Genomic DNA, 25,281 nt, shown 5'->3' on the forward strand with positions numbered 1-25,281 from the left:
TTAACACATGTATGTAATTTTTAATTTATGAATTTATTTTTAAATTCAAGATTAGAATTAAATTAAAAATTGGTTTCTACATAGGATGGGTTCTTTAATCTTTATAAACTGAGGTAAAAAAAAAATTTAAATCAATTTTTGTACTCGTGATTGGGGCCATAATTTTTATATAATATTTAAACAAGCAATGAAACATTTCAAATTTCATGAACTAAACATTTTTCCCGATGTAATTGATTATCTTATTTTTCTTTAATTTTTTCCTTGATTCTTAATTTTAAAGCAAACTTCGTCCAAACATGCATACATGTTTACTTCAAAATTAACATTTCATAGGTCAATCAAAGTTATGATATGCAATAGGATTACTTTCAAGAGAAGGATACCTATATGTAGGAAAAAAGTTATCATATGCAATAATCAAATGATAGTTATGTTGTGTGAGTATATATATATAATCTTTACAATATCGTAACATTAATATTTAATAAAACATTTAAAGGCCCTTGCAAAATGAAAAATTAAGAAACAGACCTCTGATGAAGCTTCGGAGCATATATGTGTTGCTTGTGAACTCGATTGTTAGGAACATATAATTTTCTTACAAAGAGATAATGACCATAAGAGATCACATGATGTTGTCTTACGAGTACTTTTCAAGGAACTAGATGTTAAGAGATGTATAGTGTATGTAACTATCAAGCCAGCTCACGTAAGAGAGGTGGATTAATAATTTTGAGATCTTCAGGCTGTAAGAGTTTGAACTTGATCTATTTTGTATTTACTTTGATATTTGTGATATTTTTGTGGAAGGTATCATATCGTGTTACTAAGAACTTAATTATTAATTCAGTGACTACATAGCGCACCAAGTCTTTCCAGCTATTAACATAAATGATGTTACATCTTTTTAAGATACAATTATTTTGAAATTAGAATTTAATAGATTTTTGTCAGGAAATATAAAATGAGTGTAAAAAAAATCTTTGTTCCCAAAATCTTCTTAAGCCCCATTTGGAATCTTGAAACTGTGTCTCATGAAGTTAAATCTCAATAGGCAGATGATGCTGATAATGCTAGAGAGAAATCAAGACTACTTGAATTATGAAATTAATGAATTATCATATTTGTTTGCTTAAACTAAAAGTTCAATACAATCGACATTGATAATTCATTGAAATAACGTGAGAATGTCTGTTCATCGATTTGTCAATGGAGATAACAACTTTGCACTTCCCAAGTAGCTAGGGGAAGAAAAAGAATAACAAAAATCTTTACATAGCAGTCGGATCTAAACTGATCCACTTACAAAATTGTGCTTTCTAGTCTGCGTTAATCTTGTCTTTGTCAGCGAGCACCTATCCAAGGAAGAAGCGACAGTAAGAAATATGTCTTCTCTGCAAGGAATAGTGAGAGCGCCCATTGGATGATCATATCCAAACTCTTCCTCAGCTTGGCTTAACAACTCTTGAAATAAAGGTTGATTCAAGTAAGATAACGGGATCACGAACCTCTTCATTTCCTCTCCAACATAAACAGCAAGATATCCCTTTGGTACTTCACCCGCCTTTGAAGAAGCCATTTTTGTAGAAAAGGAAGCCTTTCTAATTCCAGGTAAACGGAAACCCATCTTTTGTGCTTAGGAGAATAAGAAACTGCTCGAAGAACTTAGGTGCTTGAGGATATTGTTGTAGAGTTGTGTTGCTTCTGAAATTATGTATAGGTATATATAGAAGACGAACGGCTTTATTTTCCTGCAATAATTGGCGGATGAGAGACGCTAGCTATGTGATAATGCCTAATGGAAAACAAGGGCTTAGAGTTCACATTGTTGTCGGCTTGGAGGTCTTTTTCAAAAAGAAACAAGGCAGGACGAGTTAAATGAAGAGAGGATTTGGATAGCATTTGGTTAAGAGATGGCTGATACAGAGTGTTAGCTAAATATAAGGAGTACGTAGTACTGTCCTGAGACACGGATGAAGAAATTCACATGATTCTGTTTTCGTGTTCAATTAAGTGATCATTTTGAGCAGCTCAAGGCCTAATGTCTGTTCGAAGAATTTTATATATATTTGTCACTTCAAGTTCTTGATGTTTGAGCAACACTCAAAACACTATCATGTGATACTTCTATTCCATGTCAGTGGATTACACATACCGCTTAACCAACATTTCAGCAATCATATCTCAACCAAATCGATTTCGAAGTCCTCTCTTCAATAGGCTCATACTATTGAAACAGACCTATAAGGCAACTCCATGTGATCTCCGTATGCCCTTGTCGTCCAATAATTAATACCCATCACATAACCTTTCCTCCACAATTCATCTATATATACTCTTGCTTGTATGCTTTAAGAAGCAAGCAACAATACAACAGATCTTTCACAATACTCTCAAGCATCAAAATTATTCAAACACTTCCTTCTTTTTCCATTCATAAACACAGAAAACAATGGGTTTTCGTTTTCCAGGAATCAAGAGGAGTTCCTTTGCTGCCAAAGTGACTTCTTCAAAATTTGGTGAAGCGCAAAAGGGATATCTTGCAATATATGTTGGAGAGGAATTGAGGAGGTTTGTTATCCCTATACCGTACTTGAATCAACCTTCATTTCAAGAGTTGTTAAGTGAAGCTGAGGAAGAATTCGGGTATGATCATCCAATGGGAGCTCTCACTATTCCTTGCGCGGAAGATATCTTCCTAGAAGTTACTTCTTCCTTCAATGGGTGCTAACTTGCAAAGGCTTCATTAGCTTAGATTAGTCAACACAATTTTGTATAGAAGGCCATGCACATAGTTTTGCTATGTATAGATTTTCCTCCTCTTTTTCTTCCCCTATACTTGGGAATTGTATAATAAATTGTATCTGTGAGAGATTTATCAATAGACAATTTTCACACGATTCCAATCAATTATGAATATCAAAGGCTTTGTTCTTCTAGATTTGGCAACAAAGTTTGTTCTCTCGTTGGGTGAGATTGAGAGAAGTTAGGCTATTTAATCCAGAACATTCAAATCAAGATTTAAACGTAGAGATACAAAAGCGCCTTAGTGCAAGCAAGCATTTTTTTTTTTCGTGTTAGGATTAATTAGCTTATAATTTTTCATTAATTCTTATTCTAATTTATTCTTAAAATCCGGCCCCAAAGCATGTGCTTGGTTTCAAAAATAATAGTTAATAGGTCAATCAAAGTTATGATAATCAACTAATTTTCACGTTATACCTTTGCAATATCATCAAATCAATAATACAGATCCATTATCTGGCAAAAAAATTAATAATAATTTTTTCGTAAAAAAATATAACTTAATTAGATGAAGCTTCAAGATGTGTGTGTGTTGCTTATGAGCACAATTTGCTTGCAAAGGGACATGGGCCATATAAGAGGTCACATTACATCGTCTTAAGGGTACATTTCAAGGATGGAGACGTTACAAGGGAGTAAATATATAAATATAAATATATATAGATATATAACTATCAAGCCATAAAACCCCGTGAAGAGTGGATGATGTTCGTTATATTTATTGTTAATAATTAATTAATACCGAAAACAAAATGGACCACAAAAATATTTTTTGAAATCTAGCTGCCAAGGTTAAATTTGAACTTTCAACTTTTTACTTTGACGATATGAAAATTATGATATTATGCTATCCAGAACTTGATTATTATAAATTCAGTGGCCAAAAAGGAACCAAAACCTATCGAGGAACAATTTGTTAAAAGACATAGTGTATATAACATCATTACTAGCAAGCCAGCTCAAATAACGAGAGATAGATTACCAATTTTGAAATCTAGCTGCAAGAGTTTGAACTTTCTTTTTTTTTCCAATTTGTATTTGTGATATTTCTGTGGAAGGTATGCAGAACGTAATTATTAATTCAGCGGCCACCGCGCACCAAGTCTCTCCAGCTACTAATATAAATGATGTTTCATCTTTATAAAATACAACTGTTTTGATATTAAAACTTAATAGATTTTGCTCAGGATCGAAATATAAAATTATTAATGAGTATAAAATAAATGCTTATTTTCGAAATCTTCTTAATGCCCCATTTGAAATCATGAAACTTCGTCTCAGGAAGTTAAAGTGAAAGTGGAAGTCTGAAAATTGTGCTTCGTATGTTGGAAATCAGTTATCTAAATTAAATCTAAAGGGGCAGATGATATTGATACCCCTAGAGCGAAATTAGGACTTCAATTATGAGATTTATTAATGAATATTATTCTTTTCTTAAACTAAAAGTTCAACGTATTTGATATTGATAATTGATTGAGATAACGTGAGAATTTCTATTCTTCGATTTGTCAATGAGATAGATAACTTTGCACTTCCCCGGTAGCTTGGGGAAGAAAAAGAATAACAAAAATCTTTACATAGCAGTCGGATCTAAAATGATCCAATTACAAAATTGTGCTTTCTAATCTACGTTAATCTTGTCTCTGTCAGCTAGCACCTATCCAAGGAAGAAGCGACAGTAATAAATACATCTTCTCTGCAAGGAATAGTGAGAGCGCCCATTGGATGATCATATCCAAACTCTTCCTCAGCTTGGCTTAACAACTCTTGAAATAAAGGTTGATTCAAGTAAGATATAGGGATCACGAACCTCTTCACTTCCTCTCCAACATAAACAGCGAGATATCCCTTTGGTACTTCACCCGACTTTGAAGAAGCCATTTTTGTAGAAAATGAAGCCCTTCTGATTCCAGGTAAACGGAAACCCATCTTTTGTGCGTAAGAGAATAAGAAGACACTGCTAGAGTGCTTGAGGATATTGTTGTAGAGCTGTGTTGCTTCTGAAATTATGTGTGGGTATATATAGAAGATGAACGGATTTGTTCTACTACAATAATTGGCGGATGAGAGGCTATGTGATAATACCTAATGGAAGACAAGGGCTTAGAGTTCACATGGTTGTCACCTTGGAGGTCATTTTCAAAAAGAAACAAGGCAGGACGAATTAAATGAAGAGAGGATTTGGGTAGCCATTTTGTTGAGAGATGACTGACAGAGAGGGTTAGCTAAATATGAGGTGTACGTAGTCCTGTCCTGAGACATGGATGAGGAAATTCACACGATTCTGTTTTTGGGTTCAGTCAATTGATCACTTGAACAGCTCAAAGCCTAATGTCTATTCGAGGAATTTTACACATATTTGTCACTTTAAGTTCTCGACATTTGAGCAACACTTGAAACACTATCATGTGATACTTCTTATCCATGTCAGTGGACTACACGTACCGCTTAACCAACATTTCAGCAATCATATCTCAACCAAATCGATTTCGTGGTCCTCTCTTCAATAGGCTCATACTATTGAAACAGACCCCTGAGGCAACTCCATGTGATCTCTGCATGCCCTTGTTGTCCGATAATTAAAACCCATCACATAACCTTTCCTCCACAATTCATCCATAGATACGTATGCTTGTTTGCTTTCAGAAGCAAGCAACAACACAACAGATCTTTCACAATACTCTCAGGCATCAAAATTATTCAAACACTTCCTTCTTTTTCCATTCATAAACACAGAAAGCAATGGGTTTTCGTTTTCCAGGAATCAAGAGGAGTTCCTTTGCTGCAAAAGCGGCTTCTTCAAAATCTGGTGAAGTGCCAAAGGGATATCTTGCAATATATGTTGGACAGGAAACGAAGAGGTTTGTGATCCCTGTATCATATTTGAATCAACCTTCATTTCAAGAGTTGTTAAGTGAAGCTGAGGAAGAATTCGGGTATGATCATCCGATGGGAGCTCTTACTATTCCTTGCACGGAAGATTTCTTCCTAGAAGTCACTTCTTCCTTCAATGGATGCTAACCTGCAAAGGCAACATTAACTTAGATCAGTCAACACAATTTTGTATAGAAGGCCATTCACATAGTTTTGCTATGTATAGATTTTCCCCCTCTTTTTCTTCCCCTATACTTGGGAATTGTCTAATTAATTGTGTCTGAAAGATTTATCAATAGACAATTTTCACACGATTCCGATCAATTATGAATATCAAAGGCTTCGATCTTCTAGATTAGGATACAAAGTTTGTTCTCTCGTTGGGCGAGATTGAGAGGAGAGTTATGCTATTTAATCCAATACATTCAAATCAAGATTTAAACGCAGAGATACAAAAGCGTCTAAGTGCAAGCAAGCACTTTTTTTGTGTTAGGATTAAATGGCTTACAATGTTTCATTAATTCTTACTCTAATTGATTCTTAGAAAAAATAACCATCCCAAAGCATATGCTTGGCTTCAAAAATAATGTAATAGGTCAATCAAAGTTATGATAATAAACTAATTTTTATGTTATACCTTTACAATATCATCAAATCAATAATACACATCCGTTCTCTGGCAAAACAATCAATAATAAGTTTTTTCCTGGAAAAAAAAAACGTCATAACTTAATTAGATGAAGCTTCAAGATGTGTGTGTGTTGCTTATGAGCTCAAGAGTAAGGAATACAGAATTTGCTTACAAAGGGACAAGGGGCATAAGAGATCACATGACATTGTCTTATGGGTACATTTCAAGGATGAAGACGTTACAAGGGAGTACACACACACACACAAATCTCAAGCCAACTCACATAAGAGAGATATATTAAAATTGATAGACGCTATATATGTAAATGCGTCGAGACAAATCACAAAACCGTGTGAAGAATAGATTATGTTCGTTACATGGTATTGTTGATAATTAATTAACACCGAAAACAAAATGGACCACAAAAATAGTTTTTCGAAATCTAGCGGCTAAGGTTAAATTTGAAACTCCAACTTTTTACTTTGACAATATGAAAATTATGATATTACGTTACCCAGAACTTGATTATAAATCCAGTGTCCACAAAAGGAACCAAAATCTATCAAGAAACAAAGTGGACAAAGAATGAAGTTTAATTTATAAAATTATTCCGAGATCAAATGAACCATCTTTTGAAAATTCTTCTTAGTGCCTCATTTAGAATCTCAGAACCGGGACTTATTAGGAAGTGAAAGTGGAGGCCGGAAAATTATGCGTTGGAGATCATTTCGCTAAGGAAGCCACTTACGTATGAAGTTGATACCCGCTATCAGAATTCACGATTGGAATTACAAGATTAAAGAACGTAATATTTTTTCTCAATTTCACCAAAAGATCGTTTAAAAAAATACTATTCATTGTCATCTAAAGTGAAAGTTCAACGCTTTTGATATTGATAATTGACTAAGTGGAAACTTCTATTGAGGTAAACAATTTTTCACTTCCCAAGTAGGGGAACGAAGAGAAGAACAAAATCTTTACAAAACAAAAGGATCCATTACAAAATTGTGCTGACTAATCTATGTAAGTCTTATCTTTGCCACCTAGCACCTGCGGAATGAAGAAGTGACATTGAGGAAGATGTCTTCTGTGCAAGGAATAGTGAGGGCGCCCATTGGATGATCATATCCAAACTCTTCCTCAACTTGGCTTAACAATTCTTGAAATGAAGGTTGATTCAAGTAAGATATCGGGATCAAAAACCTCTTCATTTCCTCTCCCACATAGACCGCAAGGTATCCCTTTGGTACTTCACTTGATTTTGAAGAAGACCTTCTGATTCCAGGTAAACGAAAACCCATATTTTTGCTTATGAGAATAAGAAGAAAGTGCTCAACTACTTTAGATGCTAGAAGATATTGCTGAAGAGTTAAGTTGTTTCTGAAATGCATGGAAGTATATGAGTATATATATAGATGAATATAATGGACTTATTTTCCTTCAATAATTTGAGAGGCTATGTGATAATGCCTATTGGAAGACAATTGCACTTTGAGATCACATGGATGTGTCTTAGCAAGGTCCTTTTCAAAAAGCGACAAGTCAGGTGCGAGCCAACCGAAGAGAAGACTTGGATGCCAATTATGCTGGGATATGACATCGATAAAGGGTTCGTTAAATGGGGTCAAGTCCAGTCATGACGTATGGATGAGAAAAATCACGTTTCTGATTTTTCGTTGAAGAAGGATCACTTGGACACTTCATAGATATATGTATCTGAAAAATTTTATAGTTGTCATTTTAAGTTCTAGACATGCTTGAGACAACTTTTATGGTTCCTTTTCATCAATCCGTCTGACACTTAGCATGTGTCTCAAGCATGTCAAGATATGAAACTAACAACCACAAAAACCTTTTACGTAGACATTAAACTTCAAGCAATTCCGGCGGTCCTTCTTGACATTAGAGAAAGACATAAAAATAATATCATGTGATCCTTCTCATCCATATCGATATCTGGACTAAGCCTCTTAATTGATCATTCATCTATCAATCATATGTTCACCAAATGGGCTATGGAGTATTCTTTTCATTTGGCTCATTTCTTTTTTCCCCCCTAAAAGACTTCCAAGACACCATGTGATCTCTTTACGCCCTGGTCTTTCAACAATTAAGCTCTATAACAGAACCAACATTATATTCATCTATATATACTCATACTTGTATGCTTTCAAAAGCAAGCAACATAAATCTTTCACTATACTCTCAAGCATCAATACTCGGACACTTCCTTCTTATCCTCTTCAACACGAAAAGCAATGGGTTTTCATTTACCTAGAGTTAAGAAGACTTCCTTTGCTGCAAAGTTATCTTATTCAAAATCTAGTGAAGTGGTGAAGGGACATCTTGTAGTGTATGTCAGAGATGCAAGGAAGAGGTTTGTGATCCCTATATCATACTTGAATCAACCTTCATTTTAAGAGTTATTGAGTGAAGCTGAAGAAGAATTCGATCATGATCATCCAACGGGTGCTATTACTATTTCTTGTACAGAAGTGTCTTTCTAAAAGTCACTTCTTCTCTCTTTCAATGAGTACTGGCTACAGCTTGCAAAGATAACATTCCCTTAGATTAGCCATCAACTCAATTTTGCGGAGAAGGCCATTTGATGGCAATTTTGCTAGTGAAAATTTTCTTGGGAAGTGTAAAATTGTTCAAGTCGATGAGAGATTTATCCTTAGACAATTTTCACGCAATTTTAATATATTGATTATTCATTAACATCAAAGGCATTGATCATAATATAGGTGAATAAATTAATTTGTTTTGTCGCTGCAAGGTTGAGGAGAGGATGTCAAATTCCTTAATCCAGTAATTTGAAAACAAGATTCAAATTTAGGTATATGGAACGAACCATCTTAATGCCAATGTGGGCTTGGATTATGAAAAGGGCCCTAATGGGCCGGTTACTTTGGGCTTATAATGTATGGGTAGGGCGAGAATGGAGATTGTATATTTGGATAGAAAAAAAAGCTAGTGTGTTTGGGCCCCAAAAAAAACACAGAGAGAGAGAGAGAGAGAGAGAGAGAGAGAGAGGCTAGTCTGCGGAATGAATTATGGAAGTCTCTTCTCCTCTCTTGCGTCCCTCATCTCTCTGGCCAGATGCACTATCATTGTGACTGGATTTGCCCTTATTCTGTGCTTTCTAATTTCTATTGTGTTGGAACTATGCTGTTTTCCTTCGATATTGTTGAACCTATTATATGTACCTGAGCTTGGAGTTTTCATTACAAAAGATTTATATTATTGGGTTGAGTTAATTACTTGGATCAAAGGGAAAGTGTTTTCCAACAATTTTTTTAAAAAAAAATTGAAAACATTATTTGAGGCTAACGGTGTTTGAGTTAGAGAACTAAAAAATATATAAAATTAAGGAACCAAACTAAAATTTATATAAAAATAAGAAATCAAAAGTAAATTTTTGTCTTAAAATAATTAGTGCCAAATTCTGGAAAAAAAAAATTTGGCATCAAAGTTTAAAACATGAGTGTCTAAAGTTGTAATATCAGTATCAAATTATTTAATTATCTTTAATATTCTATTGAGATTTTAGAATTTTTCACTGTAAACTAAAATTAAAATTATTTTTCTGTTTCAAACTTTAATTTCTTAAAGGAAAATAAGGAATTGAGATCTAAACATCAAGAAAGCTGACGTCATTAATAGTGGGATCCTTAGTTACATTGTATGTCTCATAACTGCTAATAATTATTTTAAACACAAAAAGCATACATCTCTTTTCCCCCTCTTTTGGATAAATCCACATGTCAACCCCATGCAGTGCATCAGTAAGTTTTATGGAATCCCACTTTATTTATCTCCTGCCATCCCACCACCTGTAATCCAGGAAAACATAGTTCAATATTATCCCAAAAAAAAAAAAAAAAACGAAAAATGACACTGATGATTTCCTTTCAGGAATTCTCTTCGTCAGAGATGATGATGATGAAAAGAAAATTATTCACTTTTGAATTTTAAAAAATAAATAAATATTTACATATATACCTCACATGGCTTCCAAGTCAAATGCTTTGGCTTCACAAGCAGGCGCAACATCGAACTCAGTTGCAGGAAAATCCTTAGGCTTCCCACCAATGCTGAACTCAACAGTGTTTGACGTCTCATTCATCTTGATGGACACCACAGTCAACCAAAACCCATGTTCCGTCTTCCCCCGGATCCCGTTCACACGGGTCAGCGATCCGTAAGCAAGCCTCGCTCGGATCTTCACACTGTAACGAATGCCCGACGACACAGTACAAGGCTTTTGGAGTTGGACTCGCAGGACGCCATCGTTGGAGACATTGTGGGATTTCACGTTGTCGGGAAGAACACCCTTGGGAAAGCCGCATTTAGTAAGCAAATTATGGACTTTGTCGGCTTCTTCATCAGATCGCAGAGTTAAGGGGCCATCCTCACAGGCTTCTGAAAGGGCTATGAGTATGAGAAGAAGTGAGAAGAAGTGAGAAGAAGCAGAAGATGGAAGAAAGGCGAGTTGATGGAGCCATGGAAGACATTAGAGAACACTCTCTAGAGGCTAGAGCCTATATATCTCTATCACTATATCGGCTTGAATTTCATAATGCTACAAGACGCTCCTTTATATATAGATATAAATAATAATAATAAAGAAGATCATGAAACACACTTCTTGTTTAATCATTGATAATATAATGGGGACCCTTCAACATAACTACACTCACATGGGGATTAAGATTGAGATGGGGTCACAGCAGGACTGACGAGGAGAGATGGCTGGATCAGACACTTATTGCTCTGCTTTTGGAACGAAACAGCAAGGCATGGTGTGTGTAATGATTGAGTAGGCAACACGTTTGCCTCAGATACGCGCTTCAAAAACTCAGCAGTTAGACGTGGATGATATGTGTGTGTGTGTGTATATTTCTGCATCTGAACTAAGAACCATGGAGAGATTGCACAGCAGGGCGTAGGAAACAGTTGGCGCTGAGTTTAAGGCAAGCCAGTAGCCTCAAGTCTCAGTTCTCCACCTCGTAGATTGGAATCAAAGTACATAACAGAGCAAATTAAAAGACTCGCAATTTTGTTTTGGACGAAGGTAAAGTTTTACTGTGGCAAATTGAGCATCCTACTGTAAGAAAGAAAAAATTTATTTACTCAAATGATACAAAATCATAACTATTTATCAATATATATTTTTTCTAATATTGTATAATTATCTTTAGAAAGTATTTATTTGATATTTACAAAGTGATATATTTAATGTCAATATTATGCAAATATATAATTTATTATATTTATTGTGTTTATTTCTCGGTGGCCTAGGAGGTGGGGAATAACTAAAAGAGTGGGGTTGTTGGTGGGTTTTTGTGGAACTGGAAAAGGAAAAAGGTGCCCACATGACACAATTTTTTTAATAATTGTACTGAATTTGGTGTGTGTCAAAAAAAAGTTTAGTCCAAATTTGTTAAAAAAAAAACAATGTTGGAACATAGTTTAATAGATTTCAAGTTAAATTTTGCAGTATATATTAGTAATAATTTCAAGATTATACCATTTGCCTAAATAACCTTTTCCCCTCCCCTTTTTTGATTATCGGGGCAAGATTGAGAAGAGAAAGTTGAATACGTTGCTTCAGAAAATTCAAGTCAAGATTTACTTCATGGGACACAACGGCGTCTCTATGTAAGTGCAAGAAGAATTATTAAAAAAAAAAAAGTTTCATTTGATAGCAAACTAGGGGTGTTCAATTTGTCCCGTCCCGGTCGTCCCGTCCCGGTTCTGGTGAGTTTGGGACGGGACAGGACAGGACGGGACAAAAAAAATTTCGGGACGGGACAAGTACGAGACGGGACGGGACAGTGACCGGGACGGGACGGGACGCGGGACGGGGTTGTCCCGTCCCGTCCCGTCCCGGGATATTTTTTTTTTAAAAAAATTATTTATTAATAATTATTATTATATTATTCAATTTACTTATTAATAATAATTATTATTTTTATAGTGATTTTTAACTCTTAAGTTGTAATATTATCTGAACAATATCTCCTTCCTCAATAAAATAATTCATAAAGCCATTATATAGTGTTTCTTTTATCTGTTTTTTTTGTTACAGTATTGTTTTTATACCTTTTTTATACTATATAATTGAGCTTTCTACATAATATTTTTTATAATGTTTTTATCTTTAAAAGCCTAACAAAAAAATAAGCATTATAACATAAAAAAATTTCATATAAAAAATTATAGTTTTTTTTTTTAAAAAAATGGAGGGGAACGGGACGTCCCGGTCCCGACGGGACCGGGACAAAACCGGGACGGGACGGGACACGGGACTAAAACCCTGTCCCGTCCCTGTTCACCAGGACGGGACTGGGACGGGCCTGTCCCGGTCCTGTCCCATCCCGTGAACACCCCTATAGCAAACCATAAACCACGATTCTAATTTTCATTGGCGGATTTTTTTAATTTCAGCCCAGTATATAATTATATTTTATATTGAGGTCAATATGGAAGCTCTACCATTAGGAATATTATATATATATATAATGATATACGAATGAATACAAATATTTAAGTTTTTTTATATTCATATTCATATTTATAAATTTATAAATATATAATAACAAACATATAAATAAAGTACATATGTAAATATAGATGCAAAACAAAAAATAAGAAATTGGGACTAAATACAGTGGGAATCCATAGTTAATTACAATGCCTCACAACTTGTAATTATTTAGCACATGCAAATTTTCTATGTTTTTTTTTTTTGTTTGTTATTATTTGAGATAAACGGAGACGTGTATTCCATGCAGAAAGCTAGCATCCTCCAAAGCAGCCATCAGTATGCTTTAAAAAAGGCCAAAGTACCCCAATTTATTCATGTCCCATCATCCCCACACTTATATTCAGAAAATCTACCTACATACTATATAATAACAACAACCCTTATCTTACCACTAACTCGGGTATATAGATCACACCATATCGTTATATTCCATGCATAACCAAATCTTTAGACAGATTGTTTAATAAACATGTCACGGTTAATATTTTAATAATAGTTTTAAAAAGATTTAAATCTGAACCGTTAAAATATTAATCCAATAGTTAAAAAAAAAAAAAAGAGAGAGAGAGAGAAGGAAGAGGATGGGAAAGGAGGAGGAGATGTTACGAACCGCACATGTAATGAAATTCACTTGAGAGCCTCACATGGCTTCTATCCTAAGTCGATACGTCTTTCTTCACATGCAGGCGCAACTTACAATTGATTGACATTGATTCGGACTTCCATGTTATAGGGCAGAATAAGATCGAACACAGTAGTGACTGATTTCTCATCGTTGCTGATTTTTCTCACAGGCAACCATATCCTTCCCACCGCATCCTTTCTTCAATTCTGTTCACATATGATAATGATCCGTAAGTAAGAATCCCTGAGATTTTCTTATTGTAACGAAAACCCAACCTCACATAACAATTCTCTCGTAGTTGGAGGATCAAGAAGCCATCATCGGTTAAAGAGTAGGATTTAACGTTCTGGGAAGAACAACCTCGGGAGGTTGACGTCGTGGTTGGGAACAGATCTCAGAGTCAGGTTCTGGAGAGGTCTCCTGGAAACACCCTTCTTTATATGTTGCCAAATAATAATGAAGTAAAAGAAAACTCGCAATAATGGTGGGCAATAATAGCATTAACGTGTTATGATAGTGTGATCATCAAGAGAAGGAGACATTAATGTGATATGGTAGTTAAGATCGGATTGAGATCAGGACACAGTATTGCATTAATGCAACAGCTGATCAGACCATTGCATATTTCTCCTCATCAAGCAGCTTCAAACCATGAAAAGAGAGCGTGGGCATGGCATAGAGGCCGTCGACTATCAGGTTACTTAGCCGAACGTGCATGAAGTTATGAAGACTAAGAAGTCTCAAGCAGAAAGACTGCCAATTTTTTTCTGTTTCCAGCACGTGTTTATAAGCATCGTGGATTTGGAGTCTATAGATAGCATCTGGGATTATGCATGCGTGTGTCCAGATTATTGATCAAATAATTTGAAATGCAAAAATTGAAGCAGTCAAAAACCACCAAAGACTATTCTAATAGGTTATAACGCATAGTATACTGAGGACTTTGCTGTTGGATTGTGCAAAGAGGTGTTTGATATTAATAATAAGCTAAATTTTCGTAGTAGACAGCTTGTTAAGAAGACACACAAAGCATTATCTAAAGATTGATGGTGCATTATGTTCAGGAGAAGGAACATTGGGGGAGGAGGAAGAAGAAAAGAAGGAAAGGAGGCTAAGAGGAAAGCCGATGACAAGACATATAAAGATACAGAAAATGTTGGATATACGATGGCGAAGGCAGTATGTGGCAATAAGATGACAAGATGCAGGAAGGAAAGAGAACAGAGGCGGTTGTAGCTCTTAAAGTGTCACACCCCAATTTTTAGAGGTAACCGACAAGGAATATGAGAAATCTCACATTCCCGAGCCTTCTCTTTCACTGACAATTAACATCCACTATAAATAAATCATATAACCAAAATAATAAACCATTTGTAGAAATTTGGGCAAAGTCTCCATGATAAATCAGACCCCCTGAAAGTTCTACACTGGCCTGCAAGTTTAAAACAGTATTTGGAGCTCTACTCCCCAACACAAGTATATATATAATTACATCCCAATTTACCTCAAAAGACTAGGATCTAACTATAGATTTCGTGGAGCACATACTATAAAATTAAATACATAAGTGTACTCTTGGGTTTACATTAGTTAACAACTACTCAAATTAGATTCAGAGGTTATGGATCTTCACTGAGGCTCTTCACTGCTTAGCTGGAGGGATAGGCTCTGCGGTACTATCTAAAGCCAAAATAATCTACCAGTGAATAACATCTCATTATAATATCTAATAAAATATTAGGAACTAAATAAAATAAATTTAACTTTGACATATAAATGGCAAGAATTAAAATACAATCCTAAATTTAAATATACTTGAACTCATTAAACAATTAAATCAAATCAAACTTCATAATAGGATAACTTGATACGTGAAAATGATATAAAACATCATTCTATTTATTATTATTATTTTCTTTAAATCTTGTCTTTTCATAGGACCTTAACAGAACGGGATAACAAGCGCAGTCTAAAGCCACGAGTACAAGCATGGACACAGTCCATGAGGATGAGTAACAAAACAAGTGCAGCTGAAGCCACAAAACAAGCACACCTGAAGCCACAAAACAAGTACGGGGATGATGCCCACGAATATCGAGCGAGCTCAAGATTTCCATGGCGCGCCAAGAACTAACAGTATTGCTATTAGTGATCAGTGTTCTGTATTCTATCCTCCAAGAAAACAAAACTCACAAGCATGCATGAGATCACTTCATCACTAACTTAACAGAGGAAATATATATATATATATATATATAAAGTTTTCACATAATGGAATCCTTTACAAGTGTGTGTGTATATATATATATATATATATATATTTTTTTTTTGTAACAAATGATCCCAGCATGAAGGTTCTCAAATAACATTTTTAAAACTCCTCTTCGAGTTCTAAGCATAAATATTTATTAATTACAAAATGCTGATTAACATATCACAATTAGCACTTTATTCAACATAAGAAGCAAAAGTATTTCTCTAGACAAAAAAAAATTAAGACATTAAATAATTAAGATTGAAAAATGATAGAATTTAATTTAAATTACTTGGATAAACTATCTAGCAGCAAAAATGATAATTTAACTAGATTAATAACAAGTAGTAAAAGTTTTTCCTCTCTCTCTCCCTGTTTTTTTTTTTTTACCATAGTAATGGGATGCTATTCACTCACCTGACAAGTTCTCACAATAATACTTAAATTTAATCACGTCTATATTAGGAACTCTCCTCAATCCCCTAAAATCCAAAAACAAAAATATTACTGCTCAAGTCAAAATTTATATAAAAGTTTTCACAATAACTAGATAGATAAACTTCAAGAACCATCTTAAATAAAAATTCTAACAACTATAGAACCCAATATTTTGACCCCTAATATTCCAATAGCTCTTATAGGATGAGCATTACACTTTTAAATTTATCCCTCAAGATTTACCGTATTGGGTGCCATTTTCAACATAACATCCTCATCTAATTAAACCCAATGCACAAGAGAGCAATTTAGCTTGGTCCTTAAATGACAAATCACATTTTTACGTTGATCTTCAATTCTCCCGTTACTTGAATACCATCAACATTGCAAGCATAAACTCCAACTACTCACGTTACAGCCCACAATTCACCATTGTCAACAATCTTTCAACGGATCAAAGATCATGTAATCATTCAAACTCATCCACCGAACAAGCATCTTGGCTCAATAGATAAAGCAAGATTTCTAAGCGAACCCTTTTCCCAAACATTTCTACAAACACCTTGTATGCAGTAATAATTAAACAAAATAACCAAGCATATTAATCAACCGTTCTAGCCTTAATAAACTTCATAACAGCCACAACAAACTGAAAATTTCACAGCCTAGCACAATTATAAACATTAAATCCAAAACAGAGGAATAAAATGCAAGAGAACCAACTCATCTCCATCACTGACAGCGGCACACTAAAAATCTAGAGGAGAGGAAGATAAAGATCGCATCAATGATCAAACAAGAGTAAAAAAAGACGAACTCCAAACCTTTTACCCCCAAAAAAATCAAATAGAGCAAGCGACAAAAATGGCACAGCGAAGCTGGAAAAGTTCAGAACTGAAGCAAGCCAAAAGAATCACAATGCCATGTCGGTGATAGCAACTTTGACAGCAAGGAATGGTAGGAGGAGCGACGAACCAAAGGAGGGAGAGTGGAGGGTTAGGGTTTGAAGTTCATGACTCATTCTCTCAATTCCTCCTCTCTCTCATCGAAGTGAAAGCACCGGAAGAGGAAAAATAATGCAGCAATCTCTCTGTTTTTTTTACAAGGGTATTTAAGTAATTTTCCTATAAAAATGAGAAAAATAAATTCTCCTTTAAACAGGGCTGGGGTTCAAACCTGGAACCTCTGACCTCCTTAGCAACCTTTGTTATCATCTATCTCCAAGCTCTGTTCAGTACTCAAGCTACAACAATTAATATAAGTATTAATTAATTTATTATGAAAATTTTAAAGGTATTACATAAAGCAATGAGCGTGTTTAGGTAATGTCAAAAAAGCTACAACAGGACAAGAGTAATTAAGTTTTTGGAACAAGTCTTAACAATAAAGATATAAATACATTACTGAATTCGTTTTCATTTTTATCAAATGTTTGTTATTCTTTAATATTGGATGTTGCTATTACGTCAATTCATTTGAATTTATGTAGCATCTTAGTTCTATATATAAAGAGCAATACATACAGGAATAATGAGTAGAAGTTATCCTCCTGAAAATATGTTTTACTTGTTTTATTTTCCCGTACCCTACGGACCTTAAAATCCAACACTGATCTCAGGAAGCATGTTTACTGCAATTAATAAAAGGCTCAATATTTATTTTGAATCCAACTGTCACTAATACTTTCCAGTTAGATGCTGCTCCAGCATGCTTCAAGCATGTCTAGAACGTAATATGACAACTATAAAATTCTTTAGATAGACATTAAGCTTTGAACTGTTCAAATGATGGCACTTGACAAAGACATGAAACAGAGTCATGTGATCTCTCTTACCCATGTTTCTAGACTGGACTACACCTCATTTAGCTAACCCCTGATCAATCATATCTCAACTAAATGGGTTTGCAAGTCCTCTATTCATTTGGCTCGCCTGACTTCTTGCTTTTTGAAACAGACCTTTAAGACACAACCATTTGAACTCTAAGAGCCTTTGTCTTCCATTAGGCCCTATCAGGTAACCTCTTCTCCACCAATTATTGAAGGAAAACAGATGCATTCATCTATATATACTCATGCTTGCAAGCATTTCAGAAGCAATTCAAGTCTACAACAATATCCTCCTCGAGCATCTCAATTCATCAACCACATTCTTCTTATTCTCTTCACAGAAAAATGGATTTTTGATTGCCTGGAATTAGAAGGGCTTCATTTACTACAAAAGCGACTTCTTCAAGATCAAGTGAAGTACCAAAGGGATTTCTTGCAGTCTATGTGGGAGAGGAAATGAAGAGGTTTGTGATCCCAATATCATACTTGAATCAACCTTCCTTTCAAGAGTTATTGAGCCAAGCCGAGGAAGAGTATGGATATGATCATCCAATGGGCGCTCTGACTATGCCTTGCAGAGAAGATATCTTCCTCAATGACACTTCTTCTTTCGATAGGTGCTAAGTGACAACAATAAGATCAATTAACTTTAGATTAGTCAACACAACATTTGCAATTGGACCAATTCGGATCCATTTTCTTTGTAGAAGATTTTTTTGTTATTCTTTTTCTTCCCCTTGTTGGGAAGTGCAAAGTTGTTTATCTTAATGACCAACCGATGAATGGAAATTCTCACATTCTCTTTATCAAATTATCAATATCGAAGGCACTGAACTTCTAGTTTAAGGAACGCATAATATTCATTAATCTCGTAATTCAATTATTCTGCCTATTGAGATTTAATTAATGAATCCCCTAGATAACTTATCTCCAAAATAGGACACACAATTTTTAGAGTTCCACTTTCACTTTAACTTCCAGAGTCAGAGTTCCAAGATTCCAAATAGAGCATTGAACTTACTATAATACTAAATTGAGCTTTCTCTGTCCGCTTTGTTTCTTCGTGGACTTTGGTGCGTTGTGGCCACTGAATTAATAATTACGTTCTGAGTAGCAGGAGATGAGATATTCCACAAAAGTAACACAAATATCCAAGTGAAAAAAAAAAATAAAAGTTCAAACTCTTGTAGCCATATTTCAAAATTGGGAATCTATATCTTTCTTATGTGAGTTGGCTTGAGAGTTATATGCACTGTCTTTTAACATCTTTTTCCTTTGAAAAGCACTTGTAAGACAATATCATGTGATCCCTTATGGTCGTTGTCCCTTTGAGAGAAAACTATATGTTCCTAACACTCGAGCTCACGGGCAAGACATATCCTGAAGCGAAGCTTCATCAAAGTCCTTTCTTTTTCTTTTTCTTTTTTGCATTCTTTTTCTTTACAAGAGCTGATTGGAGATTTAATTTGATCTTAAATACAAGACTTTAATTGACTTTATCTCTCTGTTTTTTTTTAAAGATAATCCCAATGGTGATTGTTCATGCTAAAATATTTTCATTTTAATGCACATAATTAATAAGAGTATTTTAGGAAAGAAAACACTTATTTATTACAAGTGACTTGCTTTTGACTTTCTTATTATTAGCAAATTAATTATCTGGCTCATAATATATATGAAGGACCAGAGGTAGTATAACTTTGATTGACCTATGAGCCGTTAATTTTGAAGTCAAACATATATGCCTAATTGTTTTGACAAAGTTTGCTTCAAATTTACGAATCAAGGGAAAAAATTGAAGAAAAACGTAAGCTATAATTAATCCTAACGGGAAAGGATTTTTAGTTCATGAAATTTGAAACGTTTCATTGCTTGTTTTATTAATATATGCTACTAATATTATTTCATCTTCCAGTGCTGCCAGCTACTGAATGTTTACATATTTTCACAAAATGAGATAATATCATTGAAGACAAAAGCATAAATGATGTTTCCTTATCAGTCTCCCTCATTGGCATTCTGGCATCTTCTCTATGAACGTTCTATGATGCTTCGGATTGGAGGCATGACCCTCTCAGGTCTTCCATTCATTCCTTTATTATTTCCCATATATCGTTAACTATAATCACTGAATTGAAATTAAAAATAACAGAATTTACCGAAGAAATTTTTATTTTTATTTTAAAAACGATTATTTTATAATTCTTCCCAAGAGTTTCCTTGCGTTAGTTTGCTTGCACGGAAAAAATCATGATTAATCGAATTTATTGGATTACGTCAAATAACATTCTGTTCTCAATCTGGCCACGTTAAAAAAAAAAAAAAATTGTCAATGTTGCTCAACTAAAGATTACTATCTTTCACGTTCATAGTTGATTGAGATCACATGAAAATTTTCTGTTGATAAATGTCACCGCGGTCACAAACAATTTGGCTCTTAACATGTGAGGGAAGAAAAAAAGATAGCGAAGATCTTTACATGAAACAAAATTATTGTCCGAATTTCCTTTCTATACAGAAATTTTTGTTGGCTAAACTAAGTTAAAACTGTCACTGCAAGCTAGCACCCGTTGAAGCAAGTAGTGACTTTTAGGAAGACATCTTCTGTGCAAGGAATGGTGAGGGCACCCATTGGATGATCAAACCCAAATTCTTCTTCAGCTTCACTTAACAATTCTTGGAAAGAAGGCTGATTCAAGTATGATATAGGGATAACAAATCTCTTCATTTCCTCTCCAACATATAATGCGAGATGTCCCTTTGGCACTTCAGCACATTTTGCAGAGCTCACTTTGGCAGCGAAGGAAGTCCTCCTAATTCCTGGTAAACGAAAACCCATTGTTGTTTGTGTTTATGAAGAGAATAAGAAGGAAGCGTTTGGATAATTTTATGCTTGAGAGTATTGGGAAAGACTTGTGTTGCTCGCTTCTAAAAGCGTACGAGTATATATAGATGAATGGTGTAGGAGAGGTTATGTGATGGAACTTAATTATCGAAAGACAAGGGCATATAGAGATCACATGGAGCTGTCTCAGAGGTATTTCTCACAAAAACAAATGCCAGGATGAGAGCCAAATGAATAGCAAGGACATAAGAAATCCTTTTGTTTGAGATATGATTGAGGAAGGGTCAGGTAAGTGGTGTAGTCCAGAGAGACATGGATGAGAAAGATCACATGATAATGTTTTATGTCTTTCTCAAACGTAAGATCTTATATTTCTTATGGTTGTCAATTTCATTTCTTGACATGCTTGAGGCAAATTTCTCTTTAAATGACAACGGAGAGCATATGGGACAGCATGTCTAACTTTAAATGACAACTGAAAAATTCTTATAGGAGACATTGCGCCTTAAACTGTTCAAGTCTTCCTTCTTGAACATAAAACAGAGCCATGTGATTTTCCTTATCCATATCTCTGGACGGGATTACAACTCATTTTAGATAACTCTTTAGCAGTCATGACCCAGTCCCCCCATCATTATTTGGCTCATCTTGACTTGTTGCTTTTACAAAATGACCTCTAAGACACATCCATGTGAACTCAAGGTGCCTTTGTCTTCCAATAGCTAGGCTCTATCATGTAACTTCTAAACCACCAATTATTGTAGGAATACAGATCCATTCATCTATATATACTCATAATTGTATGCTTTCAGAAGCAAGCAACCCAATCTTTCACAATACTCTCAGGCATCAGTATTCACATCCTTCCTTCTTATTCTTCTTACACACAAGTACACAACAAGCAATGGGTTTCCGTCTACCTCTAATCAGGAGGGCTTCATTCGCTACAAAACTTACTACAAAATCTGGTGAAGTGCCAAAGGGATATCTCGCAGTATACATTGGAGAGGAAATGAAGAGGTTTGTGATCCCTATATCATACTTGAATCAACCATCTTTTCAGGAGTTGTTAAGTGAAGCTGAAGAAGAATTCGGGTTTGATCATCCAATGGGTGCCCTCACTATTCCTTGTGCAGAAGATGTCTTCATAAAAAACCACTTCTTCCTTTAGTGGGTGCTAGCTAACCAAGACATGATCAGATTAGTCAACCTACACAATTTTGTAATCATTTTGCTTTGTAGAGATTTTTGTTCTTTTCCTTCCCCTACAGGGGAAGTGAAAAAACTGTTTATCTCAAAGAGAAGATGAATAGACATTTTTCACGTTATCTCAACCAACTGTCAATATCAAAGACATTAAACATATAGTTAAGGTGATCACGAGTTGTATCTCTTTAATCTTTAATCTGATAATTCAAGTTCAGATTTCTCTCCAGGGGTATTAACATCAGCTCCCTCAGTGGTTTTTCTAGAGAAGTGATCCCACATGCACGCCTATGCATATTACTTCTTTTTTCAATAAAAAGATCAATATATTAGACAAGGTAAAAAGACAATGTTGCAAGTCCAGTGTTCTCATCCAGTAACTAAGGGTGAGCTGAAAAATGATGACTAATGAGTCCCAGTGCTCTTATATTCCAACGGTAGCGTTAAGAAGAATAGGAAAAGAAATGTTTTATTTGATACGCAAAATAATTAACTTTTATTTCATGGGAAAATCTATAATTTTTATTTTGAACTCAATAATTATAGTTTATAAACAAGGCGTACGTAGCATCATTTAAAGAAAATTATGTTTCTAACACTCGAGTTCACAAGCAACATGTGTGTCCCGAAGCAAAGCTTCATCAGAGTCCAATTTTTTTTTAATTTTGTCCGTTTTTAAGAGTCTTTAAATGTTTTATTAATTTGTACAAATCATAACTTTGATTGACCTAGGAAAAAGATTGAAGAAAAACATAAGCCAATTAATCCCAAAGGGAAAATTAGAAATGTTGAGTTCATGAGATGTTATATAGAAGAGTAAGGCTCAATCATGAGTGCAAAAAGTTGTTGTAACGACAGTTAATTACGCTGGTTAATAAACTGACGTGAAGTATTGAACGGTAACATTGTAAATTATTTGAATTTTTAAGTTAAGTTTATAGAAATTAAAGAACCCAAGTCGTAGAAACCAATTTTTAATTTAATTCTAATCTTGAATTTAAAAATAAATCATAATTAACAATCAAATATGTTAATTTTATTAATATATGCTTCTAATATTATTTGATCTTCCAGTGTTACCGGCTACTGAATTTTTACATATTTTCATAAAATGAGATAATATCATTGAAGACAAAAGCATAAATGATGTTGCCTCATCAGTCTCTCTCAGTGGCACTCTGGCATCTTCTCTTCAAACGTTCTGTGACGCTTCGGATGGGTGGTATAGAGCTCTCTGGGTCGTCCATTCATTCCTTTATTTCCCATCATTAAATGGGTTTCCTTTAGCCTTATAAATCATAATTACTGAATTGAAATTAAAGATAATATAATAGAATTTTCCCATTAAAATTATATTTTTATTATAAAAATATTTTTTATAATTCTACTAAATAGTTTCCCTGGATTAATTTGCCAGCACTGAAACGTTCATGATTCGAATTTACAGGATTAATTAATATATGACATTCTCTTCTCAATCTTGGCACGGGAAAACATATTTGGTTGCCATCAGTACTTTTCCGGCCCAAAAAAAAAAAAAGATCAGTACTTTGACGATTCAGATCGCATGAAAATTGTCTATTGATAAATTTGTCACATACACAAACATTTTACACTTCCTATGTAGGGATGGGGCAAATCCTTAGAGAAACAAAATTATCATCTGAATTTGCTTCTATACAAAATTGTATTGACTAATCTAAGTTAAAACTGTCGTTGCGAGCTAGCACCCATTGAGGCAAGCAATGACTTTCAGGAAGACGTCTTCTGTGCAAGGAATAGTAAGGGCACCCATGGGATGATCATACCCAAATTCTTCTTCAGCTTCACTTAACAATTCTTGAAAAGAAGGCTGATTCAAGTATGATATGGGGATCACAAATCTCTTCATTTCCTCTCCGACATTTATTGCAAGATATCCCTTTGGCACTTCACCAAATTTTGCAGAACTCACTTTTGCAGCGAAGGAAATCCTCCTAATTCCTGGTAAACGAAAACCCATTGTTGTTTGTGTTTAGGAAGAGACTAAGAAGGAACTGTTTGGATATGCTTGAGAGTATTGCGAAAGATTTGCGTTGCTTGCTTCTGAAAGCTTACAAGGATAAGTATATATAGACGAACGGTGGAGGAAAGGTTATGTGATAGAACTTACTTATCCGAAGACAAGGGCATCTAGAGATCACATGGAGTTGTCTCAGAGGTCTTTTCCAAAACCAAAAAAAAGTCAGGATGAGAGCCAAATGAATAGAGAGGACATCAAAATTCTTTTGGTTGAGATATGATAGAGGAAGGGTCAGTTAAGCGACGTAGTCCAAAAAGACATGGATGAGAAGGATCACATGATAATGTTTTATGTCTTTCTCAAACGTAACATCTTATATTTCTTATGGTTGTCAATTTCAGTTCTTGACATGCTTCAAGCATATCTTACGCTTCCTTTATCTTTGCTGGTCCTTTATCTTATCGACATAAGGCTTTAAACAGTTCAAATGACTCTTCTTGAACACAAAACAGAAACATGTGGTTTTCCTTATCATGTCTCAGGTTTGTATTACAACTCATTTTAGATAGATCTTTAGCATTCATATCCAAGCCCTCCCTTCATTAGTTGGCTCATCTTGACTTGTTGCTTTTATGAAATGATCTCTAAGACACATCCATGTGAACTCCAGGTGCCTTTGTCTTCTAAGAGCCAGGCTCTGTTTCTTAACCACCAATTATTGCAGGAAGACAAATCCATTCACCTATATATACTCACACTTGTCTGATTTCAGAACCAAGCAACACAAATCTTTCACAATACTCTCAGGCATCATATTCAAATCCGTCCTGCATATTCTTCTTACAAAGAAAAAAACAATGGGTTTTCGTCTTCCTGGAATCAAGAGACTTCATTTGCTGCAAAACCGACGTCTTCGAAATCTGGTGAAGTGCCAAAGGGATATCTCGCAGTATATGTGGAGAGAGAAAATGGAGAGGTTTGTGATCCCTATATTATATCTGAATCAACCTTCGTTTCAAGAGTTGTTAACTGAAGCTGAAGAAGAATTCGGGTTTGATCATCCAATGGGTGCCCTCACTATTCCTTGCACAGAAGAGTTTTCCTAAAAGTCTCTTCTCTCTGTAGGTGCTAGGGACAAAGACAAGATTAGATTAGTCCGCACAATTTGTAATCCTTTTGCTTGTGGAGATTTTGTTATTTTTCTTCCCCTATACGGG

General features: G+C 34.8%; 6 protein-coding genes across 6 annotated transcripts; 1 reads left to right on the plus strand and 5 right to left on the minus strand.

Annotated features, from left to right (window-relative positions):
- Positions 1–1,291: 1,291 nt before the first annotated feature.
- LOC114715140 (auxin-induced protein 15A-like) lies at positions 1,292–1,682 on the minus strand. The gene has a single exon (XM_028899931.1). It carries the CDS (start codon positions 1,628–1,630, stop codon positions 1,292–1,294), a length of 339 nt encoding a protein of 112 aa, XP_028755764.1. The 5' UTR covers positions 1,631–1,682.
- Positions 1,683–4,281: 2,599 nt separating this feature from the next.
- LOC114715160 (auxin-induced protein 15A-like) lies at positions 4,282–4,779 on the minus strand. Its single transcript, XM_028899954.1, has one exon. The coding sequence runs from the start codon at positions 4,735–4,737 to the stop codon at positions 4,459–4,461; it is 279 nt and encodes a 92-aa protein (XP_028755787.1). The 5' UTR covers positions 4,738–4,779; the 3' UTR covers positions 4,282–4,458.
- Positions 4,780–5,490: 711 nt separating this feature from the next.
- Positions 5,491–6,013, plus strand: LOC114715143 (auxin-induced protein X10A-like). Its single transcript, XM_028899935.1, has one exon. It carries the CDS (start codon positions 5,551–5,553, stop codon positions 5,827–5,829), a length of 279 nt encoding a protein of 92 aa, XP_028755768.1. The 5' UTR covers positions 5,491–5,550; the 3' UTR covers positions 5,830–6,013.
- Positions 6,014–7,170: 1,157 nt separating this feature from the next.
- On the minus strand, positions 7,171–21,268 carry LOC114715144 (auxin-induced protein 15A-like). Its single transcript, XM_028899936.1, has 3 exons — positions 21,259–21,268; positions 18,331–18,336; positions 7,171–7,649 (listed from the first exon to the last, which is right to left on the minus strand). The coding sequence occupies exon 3, from the start codon at positions 7,612–7,614 to the stop codon at positions 7,357–7,359; it is 258 nt and encodes an 85-aa protein (XP_028755769.1). The 5' UTR covers positions 7,615–7,649; positions 18,331–18,336; positions 21,259–21,268; the 3' UTR covers positions 7,171–7,356.
- LOC114715141 (auxin-induced protein 15A-like) lies at positions 20,548–20,850 on the minus strand. Its single transcript, XM_028899932.1, has one exon. The coding sequence runs from the start codon at positions 20,848–20,850 to the stop codon at positions 20,572–20,574; it is 279 nt and encodes a 92-aa protein (XP_028755765.1). The 3' UTR covers positions 20,548–20,571.
- A 2,343-nt stretch (positions 21,269–23,611) lies between the features above and the next one.
- On the minus strand, positions 23,612–24,089 carry LOC114715142 (auxin-induced protein 15A-like). The gene has a single exon (XM_028899934.1). The coding sequence runs from the start codon at positions 24,062–24,064 to the stop codon at positions 23,786–23,788; it is 279 nt and encodes a 92-aa protein (XP_028755767.1). The 5' UTR covers positions 24,065–24,089; the 3' UTR covers positions 23,612–23,785.
- Positions 24,090–25,281: the final 1,192 nt, after the last annotated feature.

Source organism: Neltuma alba, unplaced genomic scaffold (genome assembly GCF_004799145.2).
Source record: "Neltuma alba isolate B1F8T4 unplaced genomic scaffold, ASM479914v2 tig00011576_pilon, whole genome shotgun sequence".
In the NCBI taxonomy this organism is placed as follows: Eukaryota; Viridiplantae; Streptophyta; class Magnoliopsida; order Fabales; family Fabaceae; genus Neltuma; species Neltuma alba.

Coding starts and splice junctions, on each gene's coding strand:
- LOC114715140 (XM_028899931.1), bottom strand. CDS start 1,630: ATGGGTTTCCGTTTACCTGGAATTAGAAAGGCTTCCTTTTCTACAAAA.
- LOC114715160 (XM_028899954.1), bottom strand. CDS start 4,737: ATGGGTTTCCGTTTACCTGGAATCAGAAGGGCTTCATTTTCTACAAAA.
- LOC114715143 (XM_028899935.1), top strand. CDS start 5,551: ATGGGTTTTCGTTTTCCAGGAATCAAGAGGAGTTCCTTTGCTGCAAAA.
- LOC114715144 (XM_028899936.1), bottom strand. CDS start 7,614: ATGGGTTTTCGTTTACCTGGAATCAGAAGGTCTTCTTCAAAATCAAGT.
- LOC114715141 (XM_028899932.1), bottom strand. CDS start 20,850: ATGGGTTTTCGTTTACCAGGAATTAGGAGGACTTCCTTCGCTGCCAAA.
- LOC114715142 (XM_028899934.1), bottom strand. CDS start 24,064: ATGGGTTTTCGTTTACCAGGAATTAGGAGGATTTCCTTCGCTGCAAAA.